We start from the raw sequence: 13,229 nt of genomic DNA on the forward strand, positions 1-13,229 counted from the left end.
GGAGCCGGGCATCCTGTGGCCAGGGGGTGGCCGTTTGATTGCTCCTTCGGGAGGCCCTGAGCCAGTGCTTGGAGGCTGGCTGCACCAGGGTCCTCCTTGGAGGTGGGCCAGCTCCAGGAAGCCACTGTGCACGAGCCAGAGGGACTGGTGCTCAGTCTGTGGGTGTGAGAGAGGGAGGCTCAGATAGCTGTTCAAGAGCTTAGAGAACCGTGGACACTTGAAACACCCCTGGGCTTTGGGAGGGGGGTGGGTGGGTGACCAGGGGCCTGGCTTGGCCTTCTTTTACTTTCTGAGTTAAAATGGGTCGTTTTGCTGGGATGCCTAGCGCTTAGTCTGTGTTCAGAAAATGCACAGGGGCCCAGGTCTCACACCTCCAGTGCGTTGCATTCAGTTATTTTGCAAATGCAGCAGGAAGGGGCGGGGCGGCACAGAGCCCCTGCCCTGTCCGTCATTTGCTCTCCTCTGGGCCAGTTTCAGAGCTGACTGAAGTGGCAGTGATAATAATTAATGATGGTAATAATAACGACCACCCCTGTTGGGTACAGATTGTGAACTTTGACCTTGGCCAGCCGCGCAATGAAGAAAATCCGATTCAGGTCTGTGATGGACACATCTGAGGGAACTGGGCTCACAAGGAAAAAGGACTGGCCCAGGTCTTAGAGCTGGAGGGGGCTGGGCCAACCTGCCTGGTGGTGCTGACAGCCTGGCAAGCATGTGACTGCCACATTTGTGGGGGGATGGGGTGGGATCTTTGCCCAGCTGGGAGGATGGCGGGCCCCTTCGGGCTGATGTGATAATGCAGAATGTCCCCAGCTTTTCTGCCCTGGCCTGGTACCTAAAGATTATAAGCTGGGGCCGGAGAACCTCACCCCTGTTGCTGGGGTGCCCGTGGCTTGGGAATAACCTTCTGCTGCAGGAGTGAGTGCAAGGCCAGGGCCAAACTTGCCTCCGCCAGGAGCCCAGGCTCTTAGTCCAGGGCCTGGAGGGGGACGCAGCAAAGCTGATCTCCTGGTCAAACACAGTTTAACCAATAGCAACATTATATTTTATGACTGTGTTGGCATAAAAGCTACTGTATTAACATCGCATATTAAAACATTTTCTGTGACCTACCATTTTTTCCTGATGTTTAAAGAAATTGACACATTTTCACGGACCCCCTAAAAGCACCGTGGGCCCTGGCACTGCACCTCCCAGGCCTGATGGAGAGGCCGGCCCTGCCGCCGCCCCAACCCGACGGTGACAGCACCGTCCGCTGCAGGCAGCTGCACGCTGTCTCCCCAGTCCAGCCCCGACTCTCTCTCTTTTCCACAGGAGCATTTCCCAGGTCGTAGATGTGCTGTGGCTTGAAGCCTCACGACGTCTACTTTTATTGTCATTTTTTATAAAAGCTTCCTGGGGAGAGACACCTCATCATATATTATTTGAAAATAGAATGTGCTGCACAAATGCTAAGTCCAGTGTAATAATAGTGATGCCGAGCACTTCTGCTCTGAACAAGTTGAACTTGTTACATCAGACAGATGCCATCTGCGCTGTTTTGGAGCCCGTGCTGGCGGTGTGCTTTATGCAAAAAAAAAAAAAAAAAAAAAAGAAGCTTATCTTATGAGAATTGCTGAATCCCCCAGAAAGAGAAGTGCTTTGCTCTTGTAGTTGGACTTAGGAGACTTCCTCTTGGGGATGGGGTGACCACTGTAGGTAGGGAGTGAAAGCATCTCGAACATTTATGGAGCGCCTACTGTATGCTGAGCACTTTACAGTCAGTCTCATGTTTAATCCTTGCAATTAATCACTGTGAGGTAATTGAGATTATTCAGATTTTATATGAGCTGACCTGGCAGCTCAGGGAGGTTAGGTAACTTGCCCAAGGTCACACAGCTCTCCGGTGGAGCTAGGATTTGACCCTAGGACCTCTGACTCAGAGGCCTTTTCTCTTTCCAGTAAATCAGGTAGAGAGTCATGGATTCAGGGCTTGAGAAGTCAAGGGTGTTTCCCTTCCCACCCCATCCCACCCTGCCACCCCTGCCCCTACCCCCAACCCTATGATTCTTCATTTCCCATGAGAGTAGCAGTAGAATAAGAAGCAGGGGTTAGAAAGATGTTCTAATACGGGCAGCAGAAGCTGGGCTTGCGCGCTCTCTCTTTTTTTCTAATGGAGGTACTAGGGATTGAACCCAGGACCTTGTGCATGCTAGGCACATGCTCTGCCGCTGACCTAGCTCTACCCCTGCCCTGCCCTGGACTCTCTTTTTGTAACGAATTAAAAACTGTTTCCCTCAGCCTGCAAATGCTGATTGTATTGGTTTCCTAGGACTGCCCTAAAAATGCCCACAGACCAGGTGTCTTAAAACAACAGAAATTTGTTTCCTCTCAGGTCTGGTACACAGTCTAGGTACCAATAGGGCCTCGTTACTGCTGAAGTCTCTGGGGGAGGCTGCGTCCTCTCCTCTTCTGGCTTCTGGTGACTTGATGTGTCCCTGGCTTGGGGATCAAGCATCACTTGCATCACTCTGCCTCTGTCGCCACAGGGCCATTCTCTCCTAGGTGTCTTCACCCAGCCTACTTATAAGGACCCCAGTAACTGAACTCAGGACCAGCCTATTCCGTCTGACCTCCTCTTAACCAGTTACATCTGCAGTGACCCTATTTCCAAATAAGGTCACAGTCTGAGTTTCCAGGTAGATGTGCATTTTGCGGGGGACACTATTCAACCCAACACAGTGATGGAGCCCTGGGTATGTGGCCCATGCTGGGAAGTGCCAGGTTCCACATACAAAATTGTATCCCTGTCCTTAAGGACTCAGGACTCCTTTGTGTGTAGGTTAATTAGGTTTATTTATTTATTCATTTTTTTTAATGGAGGTACTGGGGATTGAACCCAGGACCTTGTGCATGCTAAGCATGCGCTCTACCGCTGATCTGTACCCTCCCCCATCTTCCATTTTAAAAGATGAGGACTGGAGGCACAGAGAAGCTAAGTGACTTGCCCACGGTCACACAGTTCACAAGAGGCAGAACTTTGGCTCATCTCCTGGTGTGTTACTGTAAATCGGAGACGAGCTGACTGTTCTCTTCCAGACAGCCTCCCTGGATGATCTAAGGCCAAGGAGAAATATTGCCACTTTTTCCTGCCTGAGGACTTTTTGAGCAAAAGAAGCATCGTCTTACATCTTTGCTTGTTCTTATTTGTAATTTTACAGAAAGCTGTTGAGGGCTGAATTGTGTCCTCAAAAGGGATATGTTGGTCTCCTAACCCCCAACCTGTGAACGTGATCTTATTTTGGAAATAGGGTCTTGGCAGATATAATCAAATTAAGATGAGGTCATACTGGATCAGGGTGGGTCCTAATCCAGTGATTGGTGTCCCTATAAGAAGAAGAAATTTGGACACACACAGAAGAAGGCCAAGGGAAGACAGAGGCTGAGACTGGGGTGATGTATCTACCAGCCCAGAACCACCAAGGGTCACTGGTCCCCACCAGAGGCTGGGTCAGATTCTCCCTAAGAGACTCCAGGAGGAACCAACCCTGTTGACTGCTTGATTTCAGACTCCTGGCATCCAGAAGTGTGAGAGAATAAATCTGTGTTGTTTTAAGCCCCTGGGGTTGTGGTAATTTGTTAGAGCAGCCACAGGAACTGAATGAAAGGCAGTGCTACTTTCTGTTGGAGTTGGGAGAGCGTTGACTGGACTGTGTGTGCACGTGCGTGTGCACATGCGTGTGCATGTGTGGCGAGCTCGTCTCCCCCTTCCATCACCTCTGTTTTGTCCCCACCTCCACCTCCATGTCTCCGGCACCTGTCTCCTTTCTCAGTGGACGGGGCCACGCCCTGCCTTTCCTTATGGAAAGTGGAGGTGGGGGGCAGGGAGGCCCGAGGGGGAGGTGGCCGAGGAAGGACACCACTGTGCTTTCTCTGGTGGGAGGTGGGGTTTACAGACCCCGGAGAAGCCCAGGTTGGAAAAACCCTTCTTCATCTAATTCTCATGATGTGCGGCAGTAAAGACCCTGTCCTTGTCAGGGGATAAATGGAGCTTAAACGGGGCCTGCAAAGCCACGGAGGTGGTGAGAATCAAAGAAACGGAACAATTGTGTTCGGAAAAAGCAGGCAGCTTCCTGGAGAAAGGCCCCCGGACCCTTCCTTGCTGAGACCCAGGTGCCAGCAGAGCGGGGTCTCCCTCAGCGCCAGTTTTCGCAGTGAGATAAGTGCTGCGGGGGGTGCCTGGTAACCTTCCCCGCAGGGGGAGTGGCTGTCCACCCCAGGGAGTACATTCTTCCCCGATAAGGGCGATGTGAGCATTGATGGTGGGCTGGAGGCTATGATGTCTGTGGCAGTAAACTCGTTTAAGATCCTGGGAAGAATTCATTCTCAGGAAACTCAACAATAATTTACTAGAGGTTTAATAGTTGGCAAGTCCCCAGGCTGCTTTGGGTGGAATTTATTTTGGCAAGCTACAGCCCCACTGGGAGAAGATAGAGAAACAGATTCAGGGTAGCTGGCTGTGCCCAGGAAAAGGGCCTCCATCACCCGGGGGGTCCCTGGACAGATCCCTGGCTGGCTCTTGAATGGAGTTCCTCTGCCTGTGTCAGCCTTGGGCACTGCCCTTCACACACGTGCAGACACGCCGGGCACGTGCAGATGTGGGCTTTCCCAGCTGTGTATCACGTGTGCGCAGGGATGGTTAGCGTGCCCCTCCGGCCCAGGCTGGGGCAGCAGCAGCTCCATGTCCTGGCCCGGCTTTCCCCGTCGCTGCGTTTCCACTTGGCACAGGGTGGCATTTGGGTGCTGGGGGCCCTGGCGTCCCGCTGCCTTTGCTTGCAGGCTGAGGCCCTCCTGGGAAGGCCGCCAAGGCGGGCTCACCCCTGGCTTCTCCCACGTAGGTCCCCTGCTGGGGCCGGCCTCATGGAGCGGATCCAGGCCATCGCCCAGAACGTCTCGGACATCGCCGTGAAGGTGGACCAGATTCTGCGGCACAGCCTCCTGCTGCACAGCAAGGGTGGGGGCCGGGGGCACCCCTCTACCCCCGGGAGGCCAGTGTCCGGGGTGGGACATCCAGGTCCTGATTTCTCCCAACAGTGGGCAGCTACCCTGGCTCCTCAGGGCCCTTCAAGCTCTCAGCGGGGTGCCTCAGGGCTCACCCCACCCTTACCAGGCTTGAGGACAGACGTCCCTGGGGGTCACCCTCCATTGTGGGGGATGTGGGGAGCATCAGGCTGGGAGGCCCTACCTCTGCCCCCTCCAAAAAGTCCAGAGTACATTTGCGTGAGTGTCTGAGGGCTGCTCATCCAGGCAGTTGGTCCAGAGCCATTCAGGCCAGCTCCTCACTGGTTCTGAACTCCCTAAGGAGTGGGGGTGGTGGCAGAGGGGGCAATCTGGTGGGGGGCCTTTCGAGTGGGGAAACTCAAGCCGAAGGCAGCGTGTGTTCCTGCATTACTCCCCCCTACCCCAAACCAGCCCACTCCTCACGCTTTCTCTGCCTGGCTCCTCCCTGGGCCCAGGGCCACAGCAAGTTGGCCTTCTCTCCCAGCAGTGTCTGAAGGCCGGCGGGACCAGTGTGAGGCGCCCAGTGACCCCAAGTTCCCGGACTGCTCTGGGAAGGTGGAGGTGAGGCCCGGGCTGAGGGTGGGGTGGGGCCCATGCCCCAGACTAGCTCAGGGATTCTGCTCCTGGCAGGGAAATCCACTCTGAAGGGCCTCCAGACCCTGCCCCTGGCACTGGCTGGCGGAGGCCAGCCTCAGGGAAACCACTTCTCTGCTTGGGCCATCTGCCCTCATTCTGTCTCCCATCCCTCCTGGACTACCTGCACTGAGAGAGCCCCTCCCATCCCACCTCCAGGGCCCCACCTCTGGCTGCGCAGTCAGTCCATCTGGGGAGCCAGTCCACAGGCATCAGAGCCAGCCCCGCGCTGGTTCTGAACTCCCTAAGAGGGCAGGGCAGTGGCACGGCAGATCCCTTCTGGGGACCCTGTGGGGGTCACTGTGGATGGGTCCTGCCCAGTCCTCAGCTCTTGCCCCCTTGGAGGCTGCTCTCTGACCTTGGCTTCAGCTGAACTCTGCTCTTGTTGCCAGTAGGGAACAAAGGAAGAGGGAGTCCAGCCAGGCACCAAGCTGCTGCACTTCTGTTTGCCCCAGAGCTTTGCCCTCATGTGTCTTGACCTGGCCTCCTTCTCGGGGACCTCCTCTGCCTGGGCCTGGGAGGTGGTGGTCTTGCCTGGCCTTCCCTGAGCTTCTCAGCGACCAGGACGCAGGGCCGGGTCCTAAGGCCCCAGTCTGGTCTCTCTTCTCTGTGTCTGACCTTGCTGCATCTTTAGGGCAGGCCCCCAGACACCCTGTCCTGGGGACCTCAGGGTCCCCAGGGGCATGCATGCAGGGTTGCTCAGCGAGGGTGCCTGTGGGGCTGGCGCTGGCTCCCTGGCCCAGGCTGGCCCTCTCCGCAGTGGATGCGTGCCCGCTGGACCTCTGACCCCTGCTACGCCTTCTTCGGGGTGGATGGCACCGAGTGTTCCTTCCTCATCTACCTCAGTGAGGTCGAGTGGTTCTGCCCCCCGCTGCCCTGGAGGAACCAGACGGCCACCCAGAGGGCCCCCAAGCCCCTCCCCAAAGTCCAGGTAGGCGTGGGAGGTGGGTGGACTGACCAGCAAGGGGCTGGTGTCGGGTCATGCTTGGGGGACAGCAGGAGGAGCTCTTTGCCCCCAGGAAGATGGGACCAGCCTGCTCTGCCTGGTGGGCGGGCTGGTCCTTGCCCGCCAGCCTGCGGGCGCCTGTCCCAACTTCTGCGGGATGCTGTGGCACTGAGCTGCCCTGAGGGGCGGGCTGGGGCCCTGGAGGAGTCCCCTTAATGGGCTGGAATAATGGTAATAATGGCTGTCACTTACTGAGGGCTTCCTGTGTGCCAGACACTTTATTTGTACTTAAATCTCCTAGCAGTCTTTGTGCGATCATATTTAATAGATGACGGCTCTGAGGCCTGGAAAGTTAACGTCTTCCAGACCTGCAGGTACTCTGGCTACACTGAAAGGCAGCCTGGCTTCCTTGACCCCTTCCTCACTGCCTCCTTGTAGCAGCTGGGGTCCTGGGCACCGAGCAGATGGGCTCGGGACAGGTGGCTGATTGGAGCTGGGCTGGGAGAGGCCAACTTGGCTGGGGAGTGAGTGTTGGGGGTTGAGAACAGTGCTCCCTGACTGTGGGGGCCTCTTAGAAAGAGCGGGAGAAGCTAGAACAGGCCCAGCCTCATGGGGAAGGTGCGGGCCCTTGTGCCAGGGCCGTGGGTGGTGGTGGTGGCCTGTCTGCTGGCTGGAGGGTTAGAGAACTGAGGTCTGGACCCCGCCTCCAGGCAGTTTTCCGGAGCAATCTGTCCCACCTCCTGGAGCTCATGGGCAGCGGGAAGGAGTCTCTAATCTTCATGAAGAAACGGACCAAGAGGCTCACGGCCCAGTGGGCACTGGCTGCCCAGCGCCTGGCGCAGAAGCTCGGGGGCGTCCGGAGGGACCAGAAGCAGGTACCGTATCCTCTCTGTGCACCTGAGGAGCTGAGCTCAGAATGCTTAGGAAGGGAGCTCAGGGCCTCAGGCTTCCAAGTGGACACCAGGTCTACCCTTAAAAAAGTTTTATTAAATTTATTTGAGTTTGAGCCAGGGGCTGGGGAAGGCAGAGTCAGAATAGTTACATGTGGTAGCCCTGGCCCTTTCCAAGTTTGGGGCAGAATGACACCCCTCTCCCCCTTAGGAGTTCCACATCCTGTAGACATTTTGTTCTTTTCAGACAGAAAGTCATGGCATTTGCCTGGAATGTTGGGAATAATGTAACCCATTTGGTGCAGTTTGTTAATTCATCTGTCTGTCCATCCATCCATCCATCCGTCCATCCATCCAATAAATATTTAGCTGACTTTCTCATCACCCTGTTTGTTTCTTTCAGAGTCCTTATCATTTCATGAAATTCTCTCTTGTCTGTGTTTACTGCTGAATACCCCTTCCATGGGAATGTAAGCGCCTTGGGGGCAGGGTGTGGCTGTCTTGTTCACCTGTATCTCCAGTGGTCACTCTGCCTCTTGGTCCCTCTGCTGTGCTCTGGTGCCAGAAAGCTCCTTTCCAGGCACAGGCAGGAGACAGTGTCTTCTGCTGGCCGGGGCTCCCTGGGGGTGTCCAGGCCGGGGGCTGCTGCTTCTCCACGCTGACCCACTGTGCTCCCCCAACCCTGCCCAGATCCTTGTCCACATCGGCTTCCTGACGGAGGAATCTGGGGACGTGTTCAGCCCGCGGGTGCTGAAGGGCGGGCCTCTGGGGGAGATGGTGCAGTGGGCAGACATCCTGGCTGCTCTGTATGTCCTGGGCCACGGCCTGCGGATCACAGTGTCCCTGAAGGAGCTGCAGAGGTGAGTGCCGGATGGGAGGAGGGAAGGTAGGGGAGCCCTGCCCTCCTGCTACTGTCAGAGAGTGACATTCCTAATTTCCTCCTCCACCTGCTCCCTCTGCTTCCCACCCCCTCCTCCCCGACCCTGATGCCTGGCCATGTTTGGGATGCACCAAGGGAGCATATTTGTGGAGTGCTGTTCAAACAGCGTCCCGTTCTCCATCTAGGGGCTAACGGGGGCCTTGGTGTTTGTGCTCAGGGGCTGACGAATGTTGGCTTGTGGAGCTGAGCCACATACAGATGGGGTCCCCTCTGCCTGCCGTCCTGGTGGGCTTGGTGCAGCCTCAGGGGACCTCTTCTGGAACTGGGCTCCTTCCTGAGCCTATTCTGGGGTCTAGGGATCAGGAAGACCTGGAGGGTGGTGAAGTGGGCCACCCTTTCATGAGTGTTTGCCTTTCCAGGGTCCCTCTTATGCTGTTGGAGGTGGGAGAGTGGTGATGAGGGTTGTAGCATCGTGTGTCCACATGTGCGAGTATGATTAGGTTTATTTTTAACCACTATATCTGTGGGCTGTAGAAATATATAAGCTTTTTCTTCTTTTATTTATTAAGATTGATTCAATGATATTTGATACATACAAAAATATACATGCTGTATGTTATGAAGCCCAAGGGTGGAGTGGTCTTCCATGGTCGCCATGAGAGTATTACCTACCAGGTCGCTCGCATCTGCCTGGGGGCTCCTTGTCTCGCCCACCCCTCTGCCTCCCCCCGCCCCACTGCCCCAGGAAACTGGGAACATGGATTCTGTGTTTATCATTCCTTTGCTTTTTGTTTTTTAAGTAGTTTGTTTCACAAATTCATGGATCCATGAACAACGCATGGTTTTAGTTTTATTTGGGTTTGGTTTGAGCCTTGTAAGAATGGCATCTACTCTGCAGTCTCTAAGGCTGGCTTTCTTTGCCTGTTGTTAGGTTTCAAAGATTCATCCATGTTGCCTGTAGCTCCATCTCATTCATGTTCATCACTGAATGACATTCCATTGTGTGAATGCGCCATAATCATGTATCGGTGTCTCCTGTCTGTGGGCATTTTCCCATGTTTTTACAAGTTATTTTGAAGGATGCTGTGGTGGACCTTTTGGTACATGTCACCTGGTGTGCCTGGGTCAGAGTTTCTCTTGGGTGTGGACTGAGTTTTTCCCTTGAGATAGACTTAGGTGCACAATTGCTGGGACTTAGTTGGAGTGTCTGAAAATTTAGCTTGACACAAAAATGCCACCTGTTTTCCTAAGTGACTGCACCAGTTCAGTCCTGCCATGTACTGGCTCCCAGGGGGCCACTTTCTCACCCACAGTTAGTGTTGCTGGGCTTCCTCACTGGGGGTGCGAAGTTGTACCATGACATCTCGTTAGGGTCTTACCTTGCACTCTTTGTGGCTTGTCTTGGTCATTTCTTTATGGTGTTTTGTTTTGTTTTAGGAACAGAAGGTCTTCATTTTAGTTTTTTTTTTTTTTTTTTTTTTTTTTTTTTTTTTTTTTTTTTTTGGAAAGGGCATTGGAGGTAGCTAGGTTTTATTTGTTTTTTTGATGGATGTACTGGGGATTGAACCCAGGGCCTCTTGCATGCTAAGCGTGCGCTCTGCCACTTGAACTGTCTCCCCCAGGTCTTCATTTTAATGTAATTAAAGGTATCAAATATTTTCTTTATGCCTTGGGATTTTTGTTGTGCTTGGTGAATTTCTGTTCCTTTTTTGGGATGAGATTGCCCTAACTGGCTGTAGAGGCATTGGGAAGCACATCCCAGGTGGGGGCAGCGAGTTCTGGGGGCCACCTTGAAATAGCACTTCCGCCCCATCTGGTTGAATGTCACCTGAGTGGGAAGGAGCTAGGCTGGGAGCTGTCCCCGAGAGCTGGTGCTGAACCACCAAACTAGCTGCCCGGTGCTGGGAGAGGGAACCGGCACGCCCCTCACACTGGCGCTCGCCCTGTGGCATTTTGTTGTCAGACAAGCTGTTGCCCTTGTGTGGGCCACTTCAGAGCTGGGGGTGCCTTCTCGCTGCCCGCCAGGGCACACTGCTGCTCGCTGTGCTATGCCCACTCCCTGCTGCCTCTGAACAGAGCTCAGGAGATGCAGAGCAGAACACTGCAGAGGCAGCTAACATTGCAAAGGATGAAAAGACACCTCTCTCCCTGGCCTCAAAGCTTCCTAGGGGAAAGTCAGATGGGGCAGAGATGGGGAGGAGGCAGGAGAAAGGGACCTGATGTGTGGGAAGCCATAGAAGTCTCAGGCAAATTAGGATGACATAGCTGGTGGCTGTGGGAAGCCAGACCGGCCTCAGGCAGAACAACAAGCAAAGGACTGGTGGCCCCTATTCCCTGGGTCTCCAGAAATGCCCAGGGTGCAGTGGGAAGAGACTTGGGGCTGGGGACCGCCCAGAGGCCTCCTCCCAGGCTCTGCCACACACAGTCCCCGGTGCATGCAGAGCTTCCTTCTGTCAGTACCACTGACACCTGGCTCCACCTCAAGGTTAGATGAGTTCACATTTATCCAGCAGCCTTCAGCTTGAGTCTTCTCTTCTGACTATGCATTTTCTGGGGCCAGAGGGGTGAGAACTTCCTTCCTTTATTGCTCCCTCAGGGAGTGGGAGAGCTTCCAGGCATCTGTGACAGCCCAGCATCACACTTAGAGACCCGTTCTTCCGTGAGAGGACGTACTTGACAAGTCTCCCTAAGAGGCAGGAGTTTAACTCAGTTCTGCTTCTCAGCCCACATTGGGGTGTCTCCCCTTTCAGCCTTGACCTTGAGTCCTTGCCTGCCCAGAGTACCTCCTCTGCCTCCGACCACTTGTTGGGCCCGGTGGGCGCTGAGCCTGTGGTTGGTGAGGCTGCGGTTGCCCATCACAGGGGCCAGAGCAGTGAAGATGGGGACCCTGATGAAAAGCACCCAGAGCTGAAATACGCCTCTGCTGCCATTTCTTTCACTACACACATGCACCCATATGCATGCACGCACACTCCTATGCACAGCCACACGTGCACACGCTTGTATGTGTGCACACCCCCCGCATGCACACAGGTGCACATCCCTGCACACAAGCACTTGCAGACACACACCCGTGCACATGCATGCACACAGGCACACCCCCATGCATGCACACGCACACCCCACAGAGAATCTGTATCTTCCCACCAGTGAGTCACTACCTGCCAAGCTCTTGCAGATCTGAAATTCCCAGAAGCAGGGGCTCCAGGGAGAGGTTGCCCCTCTCCAATTACAGCTGTAAATCATATCCAGACAGCTTGGTTCCCGGAAGAGCCTCAGGAAGGTTCTTTCTAAATCTGTTACCAGGTACAATTTAAAACAACTAAAAGAATAAAAATTAAAAAAAGAAAACCACCTTCCCCAGGAGACATAATACACTTCTGTCTATAAAATTCACAGCATCCACCGGGGTAGAATTCATTTCAGGTAGGGATTCTCAGCCTCAGCTGCAACACAACCTCCTTAGAAACAGACCAACCTCTGGGCCCCACTCTTGGGGTCTCTGATTTCATTGGTCTGGGGTGGGGGTCGAATATCAGGTTTTCAAAGCTCCCCGGGTGGTCTAATGAGCAGTGAGGGCTGGGAGGTAGGCTATGTGGGAGGCTCTGTCTCGGGCCTCTCCCACAGCGTCTGGTGGTTTATTGGTGGTGTTTGGCGTTCGTCACCTTATAGAAGAATCACGTTGATCTCCGCCTTCACCTACACGCGGCATTCCGTGTGTGTGTCTGGGTCCACATTTCCCCTTCTTATAAGGACACCAGTCATATCAGATTAGGGCCCACAATAATTACCTCATTGCAACTTGGTCACCTTTGTAAAAGCTCTGTCTCCAAATATGGTCACATTCTGAGGTTCTGGGGGGTAAGGACCCCAACATATGATTTGGGGGCTGGGGGAGCCCAATGTAGTCCATTGCTAGATGGTGACTGTTTGAGCCTGGAAAGGGGTTGTGGGCAGAGATAGCCCTGAGTACAAGCATGGCACCGACGTGGGTTCTGCAGGAGGCGGCGGGATCACCCCAGCCTTGTGGGGCTGCTCCAGGCAGCTGGCGCCACAGTAATTTGAAAGTAGGTCAACAGGATATGAAGGTAATCCAAACTCTGAGAGTCGTGGCTTGGCTTCTACAAGAGAAACGTCTCCCCGGGCTGGCACAATGACCCGTGGGGGGAAGGCAGCGGGACAAAGATGCTGCCAGTACATTTGTTGCAGTTTATTCACAGATGTTCACGGCAGATGTCTTGGCCACTGACTAGACAAGGAGGCTGGACGGATAAGCCACTTGTCTCTGCTGCTCATGTGTTGCTGCTTTAATTAACTGTCTCACTGGAGGGGTGTCTGGGGCCTTGCACGGAGTCCACATCTGGCTTTGCTGCTGGAAGATGTTGAGAGCGATGGCATGTGGGTACAACAGGCCCTGTGATAAGACTGCAGTGCGGGGATGTCAGACAGTCCTGCCCATGCCCTGTGTGCGCGGTGGGAAGGAGGGACAAAGGCAGAGCCCCGTCGAGAGCATCTGAGACGTCCTCATGGATGCCTGGATCCACCGTGGGCATTTTGACGTGAAGCTGCTCCCTTCTCGCCCACCCAGAACTGGCTGTGCCCATCCATTTTATTTGCATAATTTCAAGCATCATTAATAGTACATGGCATGAGGAAAAATTACTGAGCTCTTCCTCCCTCCATGAGTGAAATTGGGTTTAGTAGAAAATTAGTTGACTTAACTGGCAAATGATGAAAGCTTGAGAGGAGAATGTTTAAGTAAGGAGGACAAGGAGGGGAAACTTGGCTGTCAAGCACTGGCCCCGGTGGAAATCAGTCTCCTAGCCTCTTTGTTCAGTGT

At 54.2% G+C, this 13,229-nt stretch overlaps 1 protein-coding gene across 5 annotated transcripts in view; it reads left to right on the forward strand.

Annotated features, from left to right (window-relative positions):
- The window catches only part of MGAT5B (alpha-1,6-mannosylglycoprotein 6-beta-N-acetylglucosaminyltransferase B), a 66,624-nt gene that overhangs the window by 19,402 nt on the left and 33,993 nt on the right, over positions 1 to 13,229 (forward strand). For 2 of the 5 annotated variants that reach the window (XM_074343761.1, XM_045513541.2), the window contains exons 4-8: positions 4,878 to 4,993; positions 5,525 to 5,601; positions 6,308 to 6,604; positions 7,330 to 7,494; positions 8,200 to 8,369. In XM_074343761.1, coding sequence (XP_074199862.1) covers positions 4,878 to 4,993; positions 5,525 to 5,601; positions 6,308 to 6,604; positions 7,330 to 7,494; positions 8,200 to 8,369 — 825 coding nt within the window. The remainder of the gene's footprint in view (positions 1 to 4,877; positions 4,994 to 5,524; positions 5,602 to 6,307; positions 6,605 to 7,329; positions 7,495 to 8,199; positions 8,370 to 13,229) is intronic. The other 3 variants (XM_074343759.1, XM_074343760.1, XM_045513543.2) reach the window with 3 other exon arrangements.

Source organism: Camelus bactrianus, chromosome 16 (assembly GCF_048773025.1).
Source record: "Camelus bactrianus isolate YW-2024 breed Bactrian camel chromosome 16, ASM4877302v1, whole genome shotgun sequence".
NCBI classification, from domain to species: Eukaryota; Metazoa; Chordata; class Mammalia; order Artiodactyla; family Camelidae; genus Camelus; species Camelus bactrianus.